Source organism: Eumetopias jubatus, unplaced genomic scaffold (assembly GCF_037043125.1).
Source record: "Eumetopias jubatus isolate StellerSeaLion01/CBP00866 unplaced genomic scaffold, mEumJub1_p1.0 scaffold_12, whole genome shotgun sequence".
Classification (NCBI taxonomy): Eukaryota; Metazoa; Chordata; class Mammalia; order Carnivora; family Otariidae; genus Eumetopias; species Eumetopias jubatus.
The window spans coordinates 101,649,971-101,669,144 of NW_028274818.1; the positions used below are offsets into that span (position 1 = coordinate 101,649,971).

The 19,174-nt window shown below is 44.0% G+C and overlaps 1 protein-coding gene across 1 annotated transcript; it reads left to right on the plus strand.

The window, feature by feature from the left end:
• BCL7B (BAF chromatin remodeling complex subunit BCL7B) lies at positions 1–18,637 on the plus strand. The gene is made up of 6 exons (XM_028110265.1): positions 1–213; positions 2,945–3,020; positions 14,383–14,479; positions 16,659–16,829; positions 17,568–17,647; positions 17,887–18,637. Exons 1-6 carry the CDS (start codon positions 122–124, stop codon positions 17,977–17,979), a joined length of 609 nt encoding a protein of 202 aa, XP_027966066.1. The 5' UTR covers positions 1–121; the 3' UTR covers positions 17,980–18,637.
• The last annotated feature ends 537 nt before the right edge of the window (positions 18,638–19,174 follow it).

A 19,174-nucleotide genomic window follows, 5' to 3' on the forward strand; every position in this document is an offset into this window, starting at 1 on the left:
CGCACAGAAGTGGCGACGGCCGCGGTGACGCTGCTGCGGCGGGCGGGCGGCGGCGCGTGAGGCGCGCGATTCCCCGTGTCTTGGGAGCAGTGTCCCGGCCCCCGCCGCTCCCGCTGCCGCCATGTCGGGCCGGTCGGTCCGGGCCGAGACCCGCAGTCGGGCCAAGGACGACATCAAGAAGGTGATGGCGGCCATCGAGAAAGTGCGGAAATGGTGAGGGGCCGGGCCCGAGGGTGCCGGCGCAGTCGCCGGCCCAGGCCCAGAGGCGCGCGGGACTGGCTGGCGGGGTGGGAGCCGACCCGCAGACGCTTGGGGGGAGGGGGGAAGCGGGGGAAGACGGGAGGAGGGTGCAGCTCGCGTCGGCGTGAGGTCAGAGGGCGCGCCGACTGCCACCAATCAGGGGGTCGCCCGGCTCGCGGGTCCGCCCACCTGCCGGAGGGCCGCGAATCTCCCGGAGGGGCTGTCGGCTTCCGGCATCGCTGGGGCTTTGGGGCTTCGGTCGCACGCAGGATCTCGCGGCTTCCTCCCTTCGGCCGCGGGTCTGAGAAGCCTTTCGCGTTCTGAGCTGCCCAGTATACAGCTAACAATCTCTGGGGGGGTTCCCGCCGGCCAGGCCGAGCGCTCTATGTATTAACTCGTTTTAAGTTTGGTGAGAGCTCTTGTGACGAGAGCAGGTGTGGTCATCGGAATCAAAACCCCTCTCTTTCCCCCAATACTGGCCCACACGGAACCGTGTGGCTTTCTTTTTCTTGGTGCTACGAGTTGTTGGTGAAGGAGTCGAGACCTACCCTCATTTGGAAACGGCGGGCCGGTTGACCGCCTATTTTGTATCAGGAATTCCGATGCATTATTAACAGCCAACTGTTTGCTCCAACTTCTTGAGTCCTTTTCTCTGGCAACTAGTAATAGTTTTAAAGCCCAGGAAGGGATTAGCTCCCTCCAGGAAGCCTTCCTTCCCAAGACCTCCACCCCCTATAGGGGCATCATTACCTTGGATTTTTTTTTTTTTTTTTTTGCGTGTTTATGTGTTCAATTCCCCACAAGTTCTTTATCTCTTTGTACATAAGGGTTTTATATGTAGTTGGGACTCCTACATGTTAGTTACATAATTAATGATTTTTACCCCCTCCAAATCTAATCCTCTTAGAGTTTTTAGGTGAAACCTAAGAATCACCACACCTTTCTCTTCTGGCCCTCTGCCCACCGCCCCCCCGGCCCAACTCCAGCAGCCTAGGCCAGATGACCATCCTCTCTCACCTGGAACTCTTAGCTTGCTTCAACTCTTGCTTCATTACCCAGTCCATTTGTCACATTGCAGTCAGTGATTTCACTTTTCTCAAGTGTAAATACTATCGTAGTACTCCCCTGCTATAGAAGCAATGCTTCAGTGACCTCTTCTTGCTCTTAGGTTAAAGACTAAAGATGGTGCTTGCTGCCTCACCAGACTGGCTCAAATTGCCCTCTTTCCGGGGGGTTGCTGGCTGACATGCTGCCTGACATCCTCTACCCTCTCCTCCTCCTTGCCTAGTTAACTCCTAGCTCTGGATAAAAATGCTTTCTCGAGGGACACCTTTCAAGATCCCTAATCTAAACCAGGTCCCCTTCATAGAACTTTCCACAGTTGTATTAGACTGAATCATAAGACATTTCCTATATTTGACTTTTTAACTTAACAGAAGTGGCAGTTTGATGTGGTTAAACCTAATGATTAAGTGACTGTGAAATGAGTTGTTTGATGTCAGTTTCCAACTGGAATGAGGCTCTGTGAAGCTAGGAGCTGTACATCTTGCTGCCTGCGTGCCCAGGGTCTATCACAGGGTCATGTATAGTATTTGTTGAATCAGTGAGGAAGTGGAGTGGTCTGTCCAGGAATTAATTTCAATTTCCTAAGTCTGTGTTCATTCTTCTTTCTGTTTGCTAAACAGCATCATCAATATCAGCAGTCACAACAGTTATTTTTTTTTGCTTTTTTGTAACCTCACATTTGGAATTGACAAGTTCAGAAGTCATACTTCAGACTCCCCAACTCTGCTTGTCCATAATCTGGTCCTTATTCAAAAATGTCACTTGCAGTTCCCCAAATGGGGGAAATTTTTTTTAGGCTTATTTTTTTTAAGGCTTATCTCAAAAGTAATTTTCTCTGTAAGATAAAACCTTAAAGCACTCTTTTCGTGGCCCCGTCTTCACCTCCTTCAGAAACCAATGTAAGACTTAGAAGCATCTTATGCTGCACCTGCGATTATTTCTAAATGGAATCATGTTTCAACATAGAGTTACACAGGAGTCCTAAGAATTCTCCTTCTATGCCATAGCCCAGTTTTACCGTCTTTCAGCCTTCTCAACTTCCTTATCACCTTCGTGTATCACAATGATGTCCTTACTTAGTTTTTTATTCCTATGTGCTATGTGGGACCGTATCTTATACATTCTTTATCTCCTGTAGGGCCTTGTATAACAGGGCTTTATAAATATCAGTGGAATTGAATTAATTTTTCAAAGAGAAGTAATGCCAGGTAGATACCTGAGTGTGAAAATGTGCGGATACTCAATATGGGTGTAGTCTGGGAGGTAAAAAGAGCTTTGGTACACTGAGAAAAGGCAAGTCTCAGAGCCAAGGGAATTTGATAGAGAAGTCTTTCTGGAAGGGATGATTTTGCAAAGTAAGGTAAAGGTATAATTGGATGGGAAGTAAGTTTAGAAGGCATTTAAAATTGAAGGAGCTTGGGACACGTGGCTGGCTCAGTTGGAAGAGCATGTGACTCTTGAAGTCGGGGTTGTATGTTTGAGCCCCACGTTGGGTGTAGAGATGACTGAAATTAAATAAACTTAAATTTAAAAATTTTTTAAAAGATTGAAGGAATGATCTGCTGAGAAGTAGAAAATCACATTATGAACAAAAAATCTGTTTCATTATTATCGGTTTTAAGAAATGTCTTTCTTTCAGGGAGAAAAAGTGGGTGACCGTTGGTGACACGTCCCTTAGGATATTTAAATGGGTTCCTGTGACAGATAGCAAGGAGGTAAGTGTGGAAGAAAATCAAAACAACAAAAAGGTACTGTTTACTTCCTTTTGTTCTTTCCTTGATTTTCTCTTAGTAATAAAGGAATTTATTTCCCAAAATTGAGTCGAAAGTACTTCAAGGCACCCTGTGTGGTTGATCCATGCAAAGCCTCTCTTACTTTATTATTTCTCCCCTTTATTCCCTTTTCTTAACCCATTCTTTTTTTCTAAGGCTTGGTGAACCACAGCCTTGTGATTGTCAATATGGTTTTATTGGAACACAGCTATGCCCATTGGTTTCCTTATTGTCTGTGTCTGCTTTTGAGTTGTAATGGCAGAGTTGAGTAGTTGCCCTAAGACCTACTCGCATGCAAAGCCTAAAATATTTCTTATCTGGCCCTGTAAGAAGAAGCTTGCTAACTCCTGCTCTTCCCTGATTAGCTATCCACTATAGTGTATTCTATGTGTTTTATATGTATATATACTTTCCCAATTCTTCTTCCATGGGTTTATGTGGATAGCTGTGTATTCTTGAAAAATACATAGCATTGGGGCACACGGAGGGTGCAGTCAGTTGAGCGTCCACCTCTTGGTTTCGGCTTGGGTTGTGGTCTCAGGGTTGTGAGATCGAGCCCCACATCGGGCTTTGCACTCGTGTGCGGCCTGCTTCAGATTCTTCCTCCCTTTCCCTCTGCTGCTCGTGCTCGTGCTTGCACGCTCTCGCTCGCTCTCTAAAATAAATAAAGAAATCTTTAAAAAAGAGAAGAGAAGAAAAATACATAGCATTGTATCATGTTTGTATTTTAAAATTTATAGAGCATTGTGCTAAAAACTTCTGTTTCTTTCCTTTTGTTCAACCTTGTTTTTGAGAACTGTCCACGCTTCTGTGAGTTACTACCTTTGAATCTTGCATTTCATTCTCTTATATGCAGTGGCCACATTTATCTACACCTTCCCTGAGCGATAAATGCCCAGATTGTCTCCAACTTTTTTTCCCTAATTGTTTTCAAAAAGCTCAAATATAAAACACATACAGAAAAGTATAAAAAACATAAATGTATGGTATAATGAAGAAACATAAAACTGGCACCCTTGTAAAAACCACCCAAGTCAAAAAACGGAGCATTGCCAACTTCCTAAGACCTCTGTTTGACTCTTCCCAGCTTCCCCTCCCTCGCCAGAGGAAATCTCTCTCCTACTTTTGCTTCTCTTATCACTTCTCTACTCATTTGTAAAAACTTTTAACTGTATGTAAACAGCATCATCTATTTTTGTGTGTCTTGCTTTTTTTTGCTCAGTATTATGTTTGTAAAATTCATCCATGTTTTCTTTGGAGCCATTTGTCCCTTTTCATTGCTGTATGGAATTTTATTATAGGCCTGTACCATGATTTACCTCTCTAATCCTCCTGTAGATGGATATTTGGATTATTCCCAATTTAGGGTAGTAGGAACAGTGTTCCTGTGAACGTTCTTATTTGGTATATGGGTCAGCAAATGCGTGGGTTTTCCTAGGATATATTCTTAGGAGTGGAATTGCTGGGTCTTAGAGTATGCATATGTTGACCTATGGTAGCTAATGCTAAATTGTTTCTCAGAGTGATTGTACCAATCTGTATTCCCACCAGAGAAATAGGAGAGTTCTCATAGCTCCGAATCATCATCAATGTTGGTATTGTTACTTATATGTAAAAATATCTTGTGATTTTAATTTGCTAAGTATGTAATTACCAACAAGTTTGAGTACCTTTTCAATGTTTAGGATTGAACCTTTGGGATTTCCTGTTTCAGAAAATGCCTCTTTAATCCATTTGATTGTTTTTTCCTTATGACTTAGTAGGAATTCTCTGTGTTCTAGATACAAATCCTTTATTGATTATATACTATCCAAATCTTTTTCCATTCCACGGCTTGCCTTTGCACTTTCTGTAGGCTGCCTTCAGTCACAGTTGTTAATTTTATTATTATTATTATTATTTTAAAGATTGTATTTATTCATTCGAGACACAGAGATACAGAGAGAGCGAGAGAGCATGAGCAGGGGTAGAGGCAGAGGGAGAAGCAGGCTCCCTGCTGAGCCAGGAGTGGGACGTGGGGCTCGATCCCAGGACTCTGGGATCACGACCCGAGCCAAAGGCAGATGCTCAACCATCTGAGCCACCCAGGCGCCCCACAGTTGTTAATTTTAATGTAGACAAAATAATCTTTTGCTTTATAGTTAGTACTTTTAAATATCTTTTTTTTTAAGATTTTATTTATTTATTTGACAGAGAGAGACACAGCGAGAGAGGGAACACAAGCAGGGGTAGTGGGAGAGGGAGAAGCAGGCTTCCCGCGGAGCAGGGAGCCCGATGCGGCGCTCGATCCCAGGACCCCGGGATCACGACCTGAGCCGAAGGCAGACGCTTAACGACTGAGCCACCCAGGCGCCCCACCAATTGTTTTTAATAACTGCTGCCTGAGAGACGCCTGGGTGGCTTAGTCATTAAGCGTCTGCCTTCCATGTGGGTCATGATCCTGGAGTCCTGGGATCAAGCCCCATGTCGGGCTCCCTGCTCAGTGGGGAGCCTGCTTCTCCCTCTCCCTCTGCTGCTCCCCTATTTGTGCGCTCGCTCTGTGAAATAAATAAAATCTTAAAACAAACAAACAAAAAACAACTGCCCAATCTTTCCCCAGAAGGGCTGCACCAGTGTAGTTAGTACACTTCCCCAGGAATGCCAGGGGCTTCCCATTTCTACAACTTCACCAGCATTTGATACTGTCAGTCCTGCCAGGCTGCTAGATCTTTTTGTTTATTTTACATTTCCCTGATTACTCATGAGATGGATGATTTCATCTCTTCAGGTTTCCGTTCAGATTTCCTTTTTGAATTCATTTGAATATCCTCTTCTCTGTTTTTTCTTTTTTTGCGTATTTTTGTTTTGGGTTTCCTGTCTTTACCTTTCTGATTTGCATGGATTCGTTGATATCCTAGACACAGAAAACTCCTGTCAGATTTGTACCTTGCAGATATCTCTGACATGTTGCCTGTCTGATAACTTTGTCAGTAACAGGCCTTTAATTTTTTTGTGTCGAATTAATCAACTTCTTCTTTTCTTTTTTTTAAATATGGTTTCTTTTTTTTTTTAAGATTTTGTTTATTTATTTATTTGAGAAAGAGAGAGAGAGAGAGCATGAGAGGGGGGAGGGTCAGAGGGAGAAGCAGACTCCCCGCTGAGCAGGGAGCCCGATGCGGGACTCGATCCAGGAACTCCAGGATCATGACCCGAGCTGAAGGCAGTCGCTTAACCAACTGAGCCACCCAGGCGCCCTAATCAACTTCTTCTTAAGGTTTTTGCTTTTTGAGTCTTGTTTCAAAATTATTCTCCACTGCATGGTCATAAAGAACGTCTCCATCTGTTATGTTTTGGATATATTGTTTAATGATGGAGATATGAATCTAATTTTAATTTTCCATCATACAGAGAGCTATTTGCCCTAATACTATTACTAAATAACCTATCCTTTCTCTCTTGATTTGTGATGTCAGCTCTGTTGTGTGCCATAGTCATATCTAGATGTTTTTGAGTTCTGCATTCTATTTTGTTGTTGTTTATTTCCTCCTGGGCTAGTGTGACTTTTATTTATAATATTATATTAAATTATACTAAATTATATTAATTTATATATAATTTATACTAAATTATAAATTTATTAATATTAAGTAGGATGAATTTTCTGTCTTGCTGTAGGTTTTTGGGAAGATTAGCCTTTATCAAAATAAAAATTCCCTTCTCTTTTTAGTTTTCTTTTTTTTTTTTAAAGATTTTATTTATTTGAGAGAGAGAGAATGAGAGACAGAGAGCACGAGACGGAAGAGGGTCAGAGGGAGAAGCAGACCCCCTGCTGAGCAGGGAGCCCGCTGTGGGATTCGATCCCGGGACTCCAGGATCATGACCTGAGCTGAAGGCAGTCGCTTAACCAACTGAGCCACCCAGGCGCCCCCTCTTTTTAGTTTTCTAAGATTCATTAAAAATTATGAATAGATGGGCGCCTGGGTGGCTCAGTTGTTAAGTGTTTGCGTTCGGCTCAGGTCATGATCCCAGGGTCCTGGGATTGAGCCCTGCATCAAGGCCCTCATGGAGCCCCGCATCGGGCTCCCTGCTGCATGGGAAGCCTGCTTCTCCCTCTCCCACTCCCCCTGCTTGTGTTCCCTTTCTCACTGTGTCTCTCTCTGTCAAATAAATAAATAAAATCTTAAAAAAAAATTATGAATAGATGTTGGGCTTTATCCAGCATGCAGATTTCCTCCTCTAATCTGTAATGTATTAGTATGGTGAATTATATTAATAAAGCGTCTGATGTTGAAACTTTTACATTCTTGTAGGCCTAAGAGAAATCCTACTTGGATATGCTTTCTTTCCCCCCCATAGAATGTGGTGTTTAATTCACAGATATTTCATTTAAGATATTTGCATCTGATTCATAAGTGAAATTGGTCTACAATTTTCTTTTATTATGCTGTCTTTACCTTGTTATGGTATTAAGATTGCATTCGCCTCCTAAAACAAATTAGGCACTTTCCCCTCTTTTGATTTCTAGAACAACTGGTATAAAATGAGAAAGTTTGGTAGAAGTCACCTTTAGTACTTTCTGGGCCTTTGGTGGAGGGGTGTTAACTGTCATCATGGTAGCTTTAACGGTGATTGATGCATTTAGGTTTTCTCTTTTTTTGGTACTTATTTTGCATTTTATATATTTCCTAGAAATTTATGCAATGCAAATAGACCATTGGTTCTTTAATAGGGTTCAGTGCTAGGTCCTCCACTTTCTTCATATCCCCAGTTGTGTTTAGAAATGAGGCAGGGCACTTTTCGGTTGGCCAGTAATGCTAAACTTTTGGCAGTGCATGACTCAGTCTTGTATAATGAGGAATTAATTGGCCTGTTCAGATGCCAGCAATACCCTGAACACTGATCAGAGTTTTCACATGTGTTGGTATGTAGTTATTTGTGATTTTCTTATGTACTTCAAAGTCTCTGTTATATTGGTAATTATTTTACCTCTTTCACATGTTATTTGTGTTTTTTCCATAATATGATCTGGTTCATTGTCTCTCCTGAAGTCTATTTAAAAAATGTTTTGGGCTCCTGGGTGGCTCAGTCGGTTAAGTGTCTGCCTTGGGCTCAGGTCATGATCCCAGGGTGCTGGGATCGAGTCCCACATTGGGCTCCCTGCTTCTCCCTCTGCTTGTGTGTGTGCACGCCATCTCTCTCTCTCTCTCTCTGTGTCAAATACATAAGTAAAATCTTTAAAATGAAAATAAAAAATGTAATTTTTGTTGATCTTTTTTTGTTTGCTTTGTTCTCTATTTCATTAGTTTTTGCCATTGTAATTTTCTGTTTTGTTTTATTGGGTTTACTCTGTTGTTCTTTTTCTGGCTCCTTGTTCTGAACTTAGCTCTTTTTTTCTAGGTTTTTTTTTTTACTTTCCTTCCTTCCTTCCTTTCTAAGATTTTACTTATTTGACAGAGAGAAAGAACACAAGCAGGGGGAGTGGTAGGCAGAGGAAGAGGGAGAAACAGGCTCCCCGCTGAGCAAGGAGCCCAATGTGGGGCTCCATCCCAGGATCCTGGGATCATGACCTGAGCTGAAGGTGGACACTTAACCCACTGAGCCACCCAGGAGCCCCTTTTTATACGGTTTTAAAGTTTTATGTATTTAAGTAATCTCTATGCCCAATGTGGGCCTTGAACTCCCAACCCCAAGATCAAGACTCACTCGCTCCTCCGACTGAGCCAGGTGGGCACCCCTTCTTTTTTAAAAAAATATATTTCGCTTTTGGGGTGCCCGGCTGGGTCACTCCTTAGAGCATGCAACTCTTGATCTCAGGGTCATGAGTTGAGGCCCACATTGGGCGTAGAGATTAGTTAAAAATAAAATACATTTCACTTTAGTCTTCTCCCAAATTTTGACATATATGAATGTCAAAATGTCATTGATGGTGTAATTAAGTTTTAAGTTTTTCATAAGTTCCTCTTTGGTTTCCTCTTTAATCCAAAGTTTATTTAATAGAATGTTTCTTTCTTTTTTTTTTTTTAAGTATATGTGCTGCCAAAGCAAGTACTAATAGAATGAATTTTAATTTCTAGATATGTGAGATTGTTCTTTAACTGTCTTTTTAAGATTGGTGTACTGATTTTATTGAATTGGTAGGATATTAGTTCTTTGGGATTATTGGGACTTTTTTTGTGATCTTGTCTGGTACATGATTGATTTTCAGGCCATTCACTTGTGATTAAAACAAATATACTCTTGGGCGCCTGGGTGGCTCAGTTGGTTAAGCGACTGCCTTCAGCTCAGGTCATGATCCTGGAGTCACGGGATCAAGTCCCACATCGGGCTCCCCGCTCAGCGGGGAGTCTGCTTCTCCTCTGACCCTCTTCCTTCTCATGCTCTCTCTCTCTCATTCTCTCTCTCTCAAATAAATAAATAAAATCTTTAAAAAAAACCCAAATATACTCTCTAGGGATGAAATTAAACAATTGAAGCATTTATTATGTTAACCCAAATCTTCCATATCTTTGCTTATTTTTTGTATGTTTGTCCTATTATGTTTCTGAAAAGGGTGTGTGAAATTGTTGATATGTTTGCTTCTTCATGGCTGATGAGTCACTTGTCATGTTATGTTTGAAGCTCTGTTTTTGATGTATTTATATGATTATGCCATTATTATTATGTCATTTTGTCCTGTCATTCATTTTACTAGTATATAATGTCCTTCTTTGTCCCTTATATCCAAAACTTTTTCTCCTCAATTTCAATTTTATTTGATATTACAATTTCTACCCTGTCTCCTTTTGATTTATGTTGGATTAGTGTGTTGTGAAATTCTTTTTTGTCACCTGTTTCATGTTTTTTGTTTATTGGGTGTATTAGCATTAAGATTTGCTGTGGGTGACAGAAAACTCAAAATAGCTGTAGTTTAAGAAGTTTATTTTACTCTTTTCCTTAATCCTCTAAGGCTAGTGCTTAGAAGCATGTAGTCCAGGGCTGGTGTGGTTCTGCTCCAGAAGTCCCCAGGGCTCAGATTTCTTCCAACCTTTCTGATCCTTTTTTTTCTAAACTTTTTTAGAGAGTAATGACTCTTAATTTTAGTTTAACATACCATAAAATTTACCATCTTAGCCATTTTTAGGTGTACAGTGTATTTTTTTATTTTTGTGTTTAAGTGTACAGTTTAGTGGTATTAAGTACATTCACCTTGGGCGCCTGGGTGGCTCAGTCGGTTATGCGACTGCCTTCGGCTCAGGTCATGATCCTGGAGTCCCGGGATCGAGTCCTGCATCAGGCTCCCTGCTCAGCGGGGAGTCTGCTTCTCCCTCCGACCCTCCCCCCTCTCATGTGCTCTCTCTCTCTCTCATTCTCGCTCTCGCAAATAAATAAATAAAAATCTTTAAAAAAAAAAAGTACATTCACCTTGTGCAGTCAATCTCTAGGCTTCTTCATCTTGCAAAACTAAGCTCTATACCTGTTAAGTAACTCCCCATTCCTCTGCTCTAGTTTTGACCTTGTATTCCAAGGTCAAGATCCAGCCATTCATTCTACACGCTTAGGCTCTAAGTAGCAGAGAAGTGGAAGGATGGGCCGATAGAATTTTCATGAAGATTAGTAGGAGTCTTCTAGAAATTGCCTCAGGACATATGTATTTACTATGTGTGTTTGTAATAGCTTATATGACATCTAGTGGCCAGGAAGGCTGGGGAAGTGTGACCACCTAAAAATTCTATTAATACAGACAAGGAGGGCGCCTGGGTGGCTCACCCGTTAAGCATCTGCCTTCGGCTCGGGTCATGATCCCAGGATTCTGGGATCAAGCCCCGCATCGGGCTCCCTGCTCAGCGGGAAGCCTGCTTCTCCCTCTCCCACTCCCCCTGCTTGTGTTCCTGCTCTTGCTATGTCTCTCTCTGTCAAATAAATAAATAAAATCTTTAAAAAAAAATGGACAAGGATTTTTGCCATAATACACTTTTTTTTCTCTCTTTGCTTCATGATGGCTAGACAAATTTTTCTTTGCTGATTTGAAAGTTCTGCATTCTGTTTTCATTTTTCTATTGCCTACCTCTAACTTAGTAAGACTTATACTTACTATTCTTCCCTGTCAATGTATGAAGCTTATCAAAAATCTGTGTTTAGGGGTGCCTGGGTGGATCAGTTGGTTAAGCATCTGACTTTGGCTCAGGTCATGATCCCAGGGTCCTGGGATGGAGCCCCACGTCAGGCTCCCTGCTCAGCGGAGAGCCTGCTTCTCCCTCTCCCGCCCCCCCGCTTGTATTCCCTCTCTTGCTGTCTCTCTCTCTATGTCAAATAAATAAATAAAATCTTAAAAAAAAAATCTGCTTTTACCCTTGGAACCTGGTAACACCCATAACACATTTTTAACCGCTTCTCCTTCACCCCTCCCCCACTTCCATCCCTACCCTATCTTTAGTTTTGACTGGAATTTCAGATCAGGTATTCAGTTCAGATATTTCAGTTTTTACAGATGTTTCTTGTTTTAGTCAATGCTTGGTTAGACAAAGTAAGTGTTACAGATTATACACTCTTTGCACCTATTATTGCTTTCTCCCAGATTCATTTCTTTTCTTGTTGTAACGTATCTTTCAAGAGTTTTGTTGAAGAGAGCTTTTGTGGAGAAAACTTTCTGAAAATATCTTTTTACTCTTGAAAGTATCCTTGTTTCATTTTTTATGTTTAACTGATTATTTTACCTACATCTAAAATTCTGGGTTTTCTTCCAGCATTTTGAAACTATTACTCAATTGTTGTGCTTCTGGTGTTGCTATTGAACAGTCTAGTGTCAGTCTAATTTTTCTTGATTCTTCCTAGGTGGTCCTCTTGTATTCCTGGAAACTTAGAATTTCTTCCCTATCTTTGCTCTTCTAGGACTTCTGTAAGAATATCCTGTGATGTTCATATCTAGCTTTGTTTTTCCCTTTCTTCTCATTTGTTTCATCTCTTCATTCTTTTCTCATGTATTCTGATTTCTCAACCCAGTTTTTGCTCATTTTCAGCTGTATCTATTTCTCCTACTAGACTCATTCACTTAATTTTTATTTTCAACAATTACATTATTCATACCAAATTTCCTCAGTTGGTGGTTCTTCAAAACAACTTTCCAGTATCCTTATCTTTCTGAGGAGACTTACTATTTTTAAGATTTTTTTTTCTTCTTCTTTTTTTTTTTTTTGGAAGACAGAGCACCACACACCAGTTGAGGGGGAGAGGAGAAGGGGAGAGGGAAAGAAAGTATCCTAAGCAGGCTCCGGATGCTCAGCCCCGAGCCCAGTGGGGGGGGCTCAGTCTCATCACCCGGAGGTCATGACCTGAGCCGAAATCAGGAGTCGGGCACTCAACTAACTGAGCCACCCAGGTACCCTGAGACTTACTGTTTTATTTAAATTCTTGTGTTCTCTTAGTCTCCTTCTTCTGGTACAGCTTGTTCTATTTATTGTCTTTAATGGGGCTTGTTTCTTCCAGTGTCTGGCTAGTTTTTTCTGTGCACTCATTTTTTGTTCCCTGGGGACTCTGAGCTGCCTTGGCTAGCAATATGTAACTGAGGGAGGATGTAAGCCCAGGCTGTGGTTTTCCTTCCTCTCAGTGAATTTAGGTCATTGGGTGAGCTTCAGGATTCAGCCTTTCCTTTGCCCCCACTCCCTCTTCCCCTCCCTCCCAGGGGACTCCCTAGTACCAGTCTTGAGGTGCTACCTTTATCTGGGAGCCGCCATCCTTCCTTGTCATTGCCAGCCACAGGGAGTTGGTGGGTGAAAGTTAGGGCAGCTCTGGAGCCACCCTTGATTTTTCATCTAGCCCTGGCTCTAGTGGTGCCGTTATCCACAGAGATGCAGTTAAATCTCTTGGGCATGTGAATGGGGAGTGGGAGGCACTGGTAGAAAGCCTTTCCCCACCCCAATCCATTTCTCACATGTAAGTCCCTGGCCCTTTCCTAATTCAAATTCTCCCTGCCCGGGACCCAGTTCCTTTTGTGTCTCCCAAGGGCTTCTCATGTGTTTGCTGAGGCCCCTCAGTTTATATGCCCTCCAGTGGTCCATGGTAGAGGGCCATCTTCTGAGGTACTAGTATAGACCTGCTAGATTAGGGAAATGGGAAATGATCAAATTGATGAAGAAGGAGTGGGAAGGATCCAAGGGGGAGTGGGACATCACTGATGAGAGAGTAGATTATCTTGACACAAACTCTATGCAGTGTACATTTAAAAGTTTTCGGTTGCGGGCACCTGGGTGGCTCGGTTGGGTGTCCAACTCTTGATTTCGGCTCGGGTCATGATCACAGTGTTGTAGGATCGAGCCCCACATTGGGCTCTGCTGCTGCTGCTCAGCATGGAGTCTGCTTGGGATTCTCTCTCCCTCTCCCACTACCCCCCCCCCCCGCTCAAGCGTGTGCTCTCTCTAAATAAATAAGTAAATTTTTAAAAATTGTGTTTATGTAGCTTCTTTGGTTAAATGTGAAGTGTAATTGCATTAAAATGTCTGCATATGAAACAAGTGAAGGGAAAGCAGTACATGAATGTGTGCAGTTGATTCATTGCAGAGAGGATTGAGTTATTAACAAAAGTTAAATGCATGTATAGTAAATAGACATGTTTAAAAAGTATAAATTAGTAAATCTGAGATTACCCAGATTTAAACTTTTGGCTGTTGAGATGCTCTCATTTGGAAATTTTTGGATGGATTTATTTCTTTTCCTTTGGGCTCGTTTCTTGCAAGCTTGTGCTTACCTTCACACTGTTTCCCCACATGTGTAACCTACATCCTGCTTGAAGGAAATGGTGTTATAGGCAGAGGTAGACCTGGGGTCATTCTGAATGGATGGCTTGATTGGTCAGTAATCAGGCTAGCAGGGCCCCTTTGTCCTGTCACTGCTTGTGTTACATATAAAGTGACTCCTTCCTGGGTCCAATCAGAGGCCCGTTTTTTTCCCTTTTTCCTGCTGTGCTACCAAAACAGGAATCCTTCTCAAATGAGTACTCTGTATTTCTGTTCCATCCACATAGGGAAGGGTGGGATAGAGCATTCAGCTCAGGGCAGAAAGCAGAAGAGAACCACAGGGAGCTCTAGTGGAAGCCTACGTATCTGCCTCTCACTTTTGAGTCATGATATTAGTGCCAGCAGGATCCATTTTACAAGATAGAGAAGAGACACTGAGGCTTGGGGACACCTTGTCCAGGATTCTGTTATTCCTTGGGTCCTGGATTCTCACACTGTTGTCGTTGTTCCTGTTCAGTCCTAATCCAGACTTCTGTGGTGTCTCACATAGCACCCTTCTCCCTCTCTGTGGATCTCCTGCTTGGCTCTGTCATGTTCCTCTTTTTTTCCTTTTCTAGAAAGAAAAGTCAAAATCGAACAGTTCAGCAGCCCGGGAACCTAATGGCTTTCCCTCTGATGCCTCAGCCAATTCCTCTCTCCTTCTTGAATTCCAGGGTGAGTTGCATCCATGTGTCTTCCTTGCAGGAAAAGCAGCACTTAGATGAACCCATTAATAACGAAAAGAAAGTTCCATGTGTCACTTCAGTGCTTGCTGTTCTGCTCGTATCTTGCTGGCACTTTACATCACGGCTTTTCATTTAAACCTCACAGCAACCCTGCAAGGTAGATGATTGGAGCTTCATTTGCCATTTAGGGAAACCGAGGCTCAGAGAGCTGAAGTTCTGTATCTCAAGGTATATAACCAGTAAGTGACAGACCCCATGTTAGGTCCTGGCTTTCTGGATCAGAAGCTCTTTTCTTTACATGGTATGTTTTATGATGATAGTGCCTTAGAGTAGGCCGCCCAAAGCCAGGGCCTCTCCTGTCCACTTTTAGCCAAGTTCCACCTCCTGAACCAACTGGTCTTCAGTAAATGTCCCGCCTGTGTTGGCACCGCAGTCCCAGAGAACCCTTCACACCTGCGTGGCAGCTGCTGTTCAGAAGGACTTGCACTTGAGCTTCTTGTTTTGCCTGTGACATAAAGCAGGCAGTTATCATCAGCCCTATGGAAGGAAACCAATGCTCAGAGAAGAGTTTGCCTAAGCTCAAAAGTGACAGAGCTTTATTCTTTTTATAGTAAAATGCTGCTTCAGTTTTAGCGTAGAAGATCCTGTCTTTGTAGGAGTAAAGACTAGAAAAGGCTTATGATTTTCCCTTTGGAACAAGACTGGGAGTGTGCAGGTATCCCCCCTCCACCTCTCCCTCAGCCCCCCCAAGTTCAGCGAGTATGATAGAAGAAGGGGAATACAAGGGAACAGTTTTCTAGCTGTGTGTGGGGTGTCCAATAATCACAAAGCTCTGGGAGACATACGAGGCTCCATTTCCTCAATCTGGCCACCATCCCATCCCTTTCATTCAGTGAACATTTAATGACCTCCTGTGTGCCAGGTACTGTGTACCGCACTGGAGATTCCGGGGCAAGTAAGCCACAAAGCCTGCCTGCACAGAGTGTAATGGAAGGAAATTGGTGTGTAAAATAATGAGTGTAGGTGTGCGTAGGATACAACAGGAGCATAATAGAGAAGCTGGTCATTTCCACCCAAGGGAGCCTGGAACCTGGGGCTCACGGAGGAGGTGATGCTTGAGCTGAGTAGTGGTCTGTATCGGGGCTTTCCAGGAAGACTGGAAAGAGCAGTCCCACTGGACACCTGTGTGTGAAGTGGGGCCTCAGTAAGTCCGCGTGGCTGGAGTCAAGGCTTGAGTGTGGGAGGTCCGCGGCCGTGAGCTTGGAGATCAGAAAAGATTTTGTAGGTTGTGATAGGGCCATCTGTGCCTGCCCTGGGGAAGCCCTGGAATTTGAATTATATCCTTTGGGCAGCAGAGAGCCCCGGAAGGATTTAGAATAACTCTGGTGATGGTGTGAAGTACAGGTGATTGAAGGAAGTGCAGTCGGGGGGAGCTGTTGCAGGAGGCCAGGCCAGAGAGGAGGCGGCCTGCCCTACGGTGGCAGGAGAGGAGGAGATGTCAGAGCAGTCAGGCTAATCAGGCTGGGTGCCGGCTGCTGCAGGTGAGGGGGAGGAAGGAGTTTTTGACTCCTGAGTGTTTAACTCAGGTGGTGACTTGCAGCCTTCAGACAGACCTTCCCCGGTGGGAATTTCTTACCCTTGAGGTGGTCAAGTGGAGCCTGGGCTGCTGAAGGGCCTGTGTGACCACTTTCAGATACCACCACCCTCCTTGAGATAGCCAAGAAGGCCGGGCAGATTTTAGCATTTTCTGCACATCCTGTGTCGTGAGAAAGGTTGAGAGGCATAGCTACGTCACTCCCTTCCACTGGATAGTGAGAAAATACCAGGTCCAAGTTACAGTTGGTGGGTAGTAAAGAAGGGGTTACTAAGCTTATCCTGACCTTCCTGAAATATAAATGTGGCATAAACTGAAAGATTTTGGCTGCATCTGGTGCTTAGAATATATGTTGTGAAATAGAAAATGTTTAAATTAATCAACTTAGACTGTTGATCATTTGCCCTACCTTTGTTTGTTTGCCTTTGGCTCAGGGGGCATCTGAGCAGCGATCATTGCATTTGGTTGTGCCCATGGCTGCTTGAGGAGACACCAGGCCCTTGGCTCTGTACCGAGTTACTCTCAAGAAACATTACTACTCTCAGCTGTTGCCTTTGTCATGTTTGGTTTTCAGATGAAAATAGCAACCAGAGTTCTGTATCCGATGTCTATCAACTCAAGGTGGACAGCAGCACCAACTCAAGCCCCAGCCCCCAGCAGAGTGAGTCCCTGAGCCCAGCACACACCTCTGACTTCCGCACAGATGACTCCCAGCCCCCTACTCTGGGCCAGGAGATCCTCGAGGGTGAGTCACCGTTGACCCAGGACGAGCAGCTTGGAGGGGCCTGTACTCTGGAAGTTTCTTTTCCTTAGAGGAAGAGGCTAGAGAAGGTGCTCCTGGCCTGACAGCCTTGAACCATTTGTTAACAGTTTGGGCTTTTTTGGGGAAGGGTTGATTTTCCCTTCTCACAGAATGAAAGAAGAAAACAACATAATCGAGCACCAGGCTCTGTGTAAGGCACTTGTCATATTCGATGCCTGGTATAATTCTCTCAAAAACCCTGTGAAATAGGTGTTATTCCATTGTACAGACGAGGAAGTGGAGTCTTAGAAAGGTTAAATTGCTTCTCCAAGATCACATAGCTAGTAACTGGTGGAACTGGGTGTCTCCCGTTTCATGCTTTCTGACTTCAGAAATTATGCTCTTTGCATTGTGTCCTGCACATTTCTTCTGATAACATATATTGCTTCTCCAGCCAGTGTTGCCCTCCACCAACAAGCCACTACATAACTCTTAGGGAAGCTTCCCCAGCTTGAGGCTGGAGGCTATGCAGTTGTACTGATCTTGCTGTTTTTTTTTTTTTTTTTTTTTAGAGGGGCGGGGAGAGGGAGAGGGACACAGAGAATCTTAAGCAGGCTCCATGTGGAGCTTGACGTAGGGCTCAATCTCATGACCCTGAGGTCATGACCTGAGCCAAAATCAAGAGCCGGACGCTTAACTGACTGAGCCACCCAGGCGCCCCTGACCTTGCTGCTTTTTCAGAGCCCTCCCTGCCTGCCTCAGAAGTTGCTGATGAACCTCCCACCCTCACGAAGGAAGAACCAGTTCCACTAGAGACACAGGTAAGGAACCACTTTGGATTTTCCAGTTTCTAAAAAAAAAGACTCCGTTAATATGAATTGGACCTTATAGCATCAAATACAGGTTGGGGAGGCAGCAAGGGACACTGGTGTTTCCAGGTTATAAGGTAGGGGAAGAAAGTTGCAGATGTAACCTTCTTCTGGGCTGTAATTAGGGTCGGCGGGAGGTTCTAGTAGAGAGGGGTGGCCCTATTATAATTCCATGCTCTGACTGCTCCTAGGTTGTTGAGGAAGAGGAAGACTCCAGTGCCCCACCCCTGAAGCGCTTCTGTGTGGACCAGCCCACGGTGCCGCAGACAGCATCAGAAAGCTAGCACTGTCCTGGCGCCCTTCGCCTCCTGGCCCCCTGCCTCTATTTATTGCATTCTGGTTCTGGCTGTGCTTTGTTGCTGGGGTAAGGGCAAGCACTGGGGTCCAGAGCCCGCACATAGGAGCCTTCTGGGCTGGAAGGTTGGACATAGGACTTGGGGTTGTAGCATCATCTTCCCGTCCCTGGCACCTGTGTCTGCTTGCTCCTGAGAAGAGGAGCATTCATGTCTTTTTTGCACCCCAAATAGGCTGGAGCATCAGCCATCCCAAGGTTCATCTGTCACCTCCAGGTAGCAAGCAGTCTCTGCTCCAGAACCTCTGGACTGAGCTGCTGGCACTTCTACAGGAGGAAAGAGATGGGGAAGGCACCCTCTAGAGAAGAGAGTGCCTAGGTTACTTGAACTTGAATGGAGACTGTAGATTCATGAACTTTCCCATCCGGCTAGGGACCTGTGAGCTGCTGTTGAAAGCCTGGTAGAGACTTTGGAGGGAAGGGAAGGGCTCTTCTCTACACGGGGGCAGAAAAATCTGGATAGGTTTCCTGCTATCCTGGCACTTCTCCCTATTCCTGAGGTTATCGTGGCTCTCATGGGCTCTCCAGCTGCTGACCCCTGCTACAACCATCCTCTTCCCCCAACACACACACACACACACACACACACACACACACACACACACACACACACACACACACACACACACACACACACACACACAGCAACACACACAGCTTTCCCTGTTCACACACACACACACACAGCCTTCCCTGTTCTCACCTATAGATTTCATTCCAGCATCCCCTGCTCCTGCTACGGTCCCCTGCCTCCTGCCACAGACTCTGCCCCCAGCAAGGATTTGAGGTTCTGACAGCAGTACCCATCTGCCCACAGTACTCCTTCAGCTCAGACTTTCTAGAAAATTCCCTCTTCTTTGAAATCTGCATGTTTAATTGAACTTTGTGATTTTATTTTTTGTTCAAAAAAGTTTAAGAAAATGGAAATGGGCAACAGTGAGTGAAGACATATTTTAGCACTGAATAGCATATTTTTAAAATTAAACTATTTGAAATACATCTTGTTGGTATCTGAGTGCTTCATTCTTGAAGGTCGTGGGGGCAGGAGCTAGTGGGGTGGGGGCAGGGGCTAGTGGGGTGGTGGCTGAGTGCCTACCAATTTTCTTACTCCCACAAAGGGATTTTCT